The sequence below is a fragment of the Nicotiana sylvestris genome, chromosome 3 (genome assembly GCF_000393655.2).
Source record: "Nicotiana sylvestris chromosome 3, ASM39365v2, whole genome shotgun sequence".
In the NCBI taxonomy this organism is placed as follows: Eukaryota; Viridiplantae; Streptophyta; class Magnoliopsida; order Solanales; family Solanaceae; genus Nicotiana; species Nicotiana sylvestris.
The window spans coordinates 218,621,875-218,625,765 of record NC_091059.1 but is presented as its reverse complement, the minus strand read 5'-3'; the positions used below and the strand labels follow the sequence as shown (position 1 = coordinate 218,625,765).

At 42.5% G+C, this 3,891-nt stretch overlaps 1 protein-coding gene across 1 annotated transcript; it reads right to left on the bottom strand.

The window, feature by feature from the left end:
* Positions 1-1,568, bottom strand: LOC138888690 (uncharacterized). The gene is made up of 2 exons (XM_070170602.1): positions 837-1,568; positions 1-195 (listed from the first exon to the last, which is right to left on the bottom strand). The coding sequence occupies exons 1-2, from the start codon at positions 1,566-1,568 to the stop codon at positions 1-3; spliced, it is 927 nt and encodes a 308-aa protein (XP_070026703.1).
* Between the last annotated feature and the right edge of the window lie 2,323 nt (positions 1,569-3,891).

Genomic DNA, 3,891 nt, shown 5'->3' with positions numbered 1-3,891 from the left:
CTAATGTGGAAAGATTTTCTCTAACACTAGCTGCCCCGGTGTGAATTGTCTCGGCTTGACTCTTTTGTTGAAGGCTATGGACATTCTCTTCTGGTAAAGTTGACGATGACAAATTACAGTCATTCTTTTCCCATCTATAAGAGCTAACTGCTCATAGTAACTTTTCACCCATTCTGCATCGTCGAGTTCTGCTTCCTGTATGATCCTCAAGGAAGAAATTTCCACCTCGGCAGGAATGACCGCCTCTGTGCCATAAAATAACATATAGGGAGTTGCCCTAGTTGATGTGCGAACTGTGGTACAGTACCCCAATAAAGTAAATGATAGCTTCTCGTGCCACTTCTTATGCTTTTCTATCATTTTCCTTCGTATCTTCTTGATGTTCTTGTTGGCGGCTTCTACGGCTCCATTCATTTAAGGTATGTAAGCTGTAGAATTCTTGTGTTTGATTTTGAAGGTTTTACACATGGCTTTCATCAAGTCACCGTTGAGATTGGAACCATTATCAGTAATGATTGACTCCTGAATTCTAAACTGGCAAACAATACGGTCGCGAACAAAATCTGCCACAACTTTCTTAGTCACTACTTTGTATGATACTACTTCAACCCATTTGGTGAAATAATCAATTGCCACTAGAATGAACCTGTGTCTGTTTGATGCGGTAGGTTCGATTAGTCTGATAACGTCCCTTCCCTAAGCGGCGAACGGCCATGGCGAGCTTGTTGCAGTAAGCTTGTTTGGAGGCACCTTTATCATGTCTGCATATATCTAACAGCGGTGGCACTTTCAGATATACTAGATGCAGTCTGTTTCCATAGTCATCCAAAAATAACCTGCCGGAGTATCTTCTTGGCTAAGACAAAACCGTTCATATATGGACCGCAGGTCCCAACATGGATGTCTTCTAACAGTTTAGCTGCTTCCTTTGCGTCGACACACCTTAGTAATCCCAAATCAGGAGTCCTCCTATACAGGATTCCTCCACTATGAAAGAAGTTGTTAGATAACCTCTGTAGTGTGCGCTTCTGAGTAGCGTTTGCAAGATCTGGATACTCTCCTGTTGCCAAATATTCTTTGATATCATGAAACCAAGGTTTCCCGTCTGCTTCTTCCTCGACATGAGCACAGTAAGCGGGCTGATCATGAATATTCACCAGAATAGGATATATGAAATTCTTATCTGGATGCTGAATCATAGATGATAGGGTAGCGAATGCATCGACAAACTCATTCTGGACTTTGGGAACATGTCGGAACTCCATCTTTGTGAACATTTTCCTCAACTCCTGTACATGATGCAGATATGGGAGTATCTTGGAGTTTTTAGTTGTCCATTCTTCTCGGACCTGATGTATGAGCAAATCTGAATCCCATATCACTAGCAACTCCTGAATGTTCATGTCAATGGCCATCTTGAGCCCTAAGATGCAGGCTTCGTACTCGGCCATGTTGTTGGTGCACGAGAACCTGAGCTTGGTAGATACCAGATAATGCTGACCGGTTTCTGATACTAGGACTGCTCCTATGCCAACTCCTTTGAAGTTTGCTGCTCCGTCGAAAAACATTCTCCAACCATCACAGGATTCTGCAATATCTTCTCCTATGAAAGATACCTCTTTGTCAGGAAATACATATTTAGAGGCTCGTATTCCCCGTCCACAGGATTTTCAGCAAGATGATCTGCCAGTGTTTGTCCTTTGATTGCCTTCTGGGTCACATAAACAATGTCAAATTCACTTAACAGGATCTGTCACTTGGCCAGCTTGCCAGTGGGCATGGGCTTTTGAAAGATGTACTTCAAAGGATCCATTCTTGATATGAGATACGTAGTATATGCACAGAAATAGTGCCTCAGCTTATGAGCTACCCAAGTGAGAGCACAACAGGTGCGTTCCAATAGAGAATACCGGGCCTTGTACGGGGTGAACTTCTTGCTGAGATAGTAGATGGCCTGCTTCTTTCTCCCCGTTTCATCATGCTGCCCCAAAACACAATCGAATACTCCATCCAATACCGCAAGGTAGAGTAATAAAGGTCTACCTGGCTCGGGCAGGACCAAAACTGGCGGTATTAACAGGTACTCCTTGATTTTGTCGAAGGCTTTCTGACAGTCATCGGTCCATTTAGTGGCGGCGTCCTTCTTTAACATCTTAAAGATTGGCTCACAAATGACAGTGGATTGAGCTATGAACCGGCTGATGTAGTTGAGTCTCCCCAAGAAACTCATAACCTCTTTCTTGTTCTTTGGTGGTGGCAATTCTTGGATGGCTTTGACCTTTGATTGATCTAGTTCTATACCTCGGCGGCTTACAATGAACCCAAGTAGCTTTTCGGCAGGAACCCCGAATGCATATTTGGCGGGATTCAGTTTCAGGTTGTACCTTCTTAATCTGTTGAAAAACTTCCTCAGATCTTCCATGTGATCAGTGGCTTTCTTGGACTTGATAATGACGTCATCCACATATACCTCGATCTCTTTGTGTATCATGTCATGGAAAATAGTAGTCATAGCCCTCATGTAGGTGGCCCCAACATTCTTTAACCCGGACGACATCATCTTGTAACAATACATCCCCCACAGAGTAATGAAAGCCATTTTCTCAGCGTCTTCCTTATCCATCCATATCTGATGATACCCAGCAAAACAATCAACAAATGACTGCAACTCATGCTTGGCGTAGTTGTCGATCAGGATGTGTATGTTTCGTAAGTGGAAGTCGTCTTTTGGACTGGCCCGGTTGAGATACCGATAGTCGACGCAGACTCTAACCTTCCCGTCCTTCTTTGGTACTGTCATGATGTTGGTTAACCATGTTGTATACTCTACTATCCTAAGAACCCTGGCTTTGACTTGCTTGGTAACTTCTTCCTTGATTTTCAAACTCATGTTGGGCTTGAACTTCCTGAGTTTTTGCTTTACCGGCCGACATGTCGGATCAGTTGGCAGTTTGTGAGCCACAATAGACGTACTCAAACCAGTCATGTTATCATACGACCAGGCGAATATGTCCTCATATTCCCTTAGAAATTCCGTGTACTCTTCCTTTTCTGATGGTGACAGATGAACACTGATGCATATTTTTGACGTTTTCTGCATCTCCCAGATTAACAACCTTAGTCTCGTCCAAGTTAGACTTAGGTATATTCTCAAAATCCTCAACCTCTTTAACAACCTCTTCTAGTATATCATCTTCTTTTGAGTCTATATCCGTTTGTTGTGTTGTCTCGTTGCATGTCACAATTGTCGGTTTATCAAGATAAGTAATAGTAATGCTGTGTAAATAAAGTAAATGATAAAAAATAATAAGAGCAAGATTTATAAGAAAATGAAATGCTTTGATAAATTTCACAATTGTTTTGAACATTGGAGCTCTTATTTCAAAATAAAAAATGCGGAAAGAAAATCAACTACCGAAAAATAAAGATAATGCATGGTGCTTTGTTCAGCCTTGCTACCCCGAAGCTTTCTGGGCTCTGGTGGTTCTAATGGACCAATTGTTGAGGCGTGCTCCTTGACTCCAGGCTTGTATGGAAGGTCCTTCCTCCCCCTCCTCCTCGAAAATGACGCAACAGTCCATGTTATCGTCTTCCAAAAACAAGCTCCTTATTGCTGCTAGTGTTTCCTCTTATTCCGACCCATATATAACATCGACTGGTTGAAAAATTTGTTCCAAATGAGGTATCAGATACTCCAGTGGGTAGTAGGGACTACGCCATGGTGGCGACCAGTGATTGAACTCCTCCCAAGTGTATTCATATCCCAAACCAAAAGTGGTACCGTGTTTCTTCAGCTTGATAGGCTTAGAAATTCCTTGGATATTATTGCCGAGTCTTTTGCCTGGTTCATACCCACTCCAGTTCAATATGCTTTCGATTTTGTTATCCCAC

What these genes read in the sequence shown, in the direction of transcription:
- LOC138888690 (XM_070170602.1), bottom strand. Translation starts at nt 1,568, where the DNA reads ATGTTTTTCGACGGAGCAGCAAACTTCAAAGGAGTTGGCATAGGAGCA. An exon ending in CCAAGAAGATACTCCGGCAG is followed by an intron (nt 196 to 836) that starts GTTATTTTTGGA and finishes AGGATCATACAG; the next exon opens with GAAGCAGAACTCGACGATGC.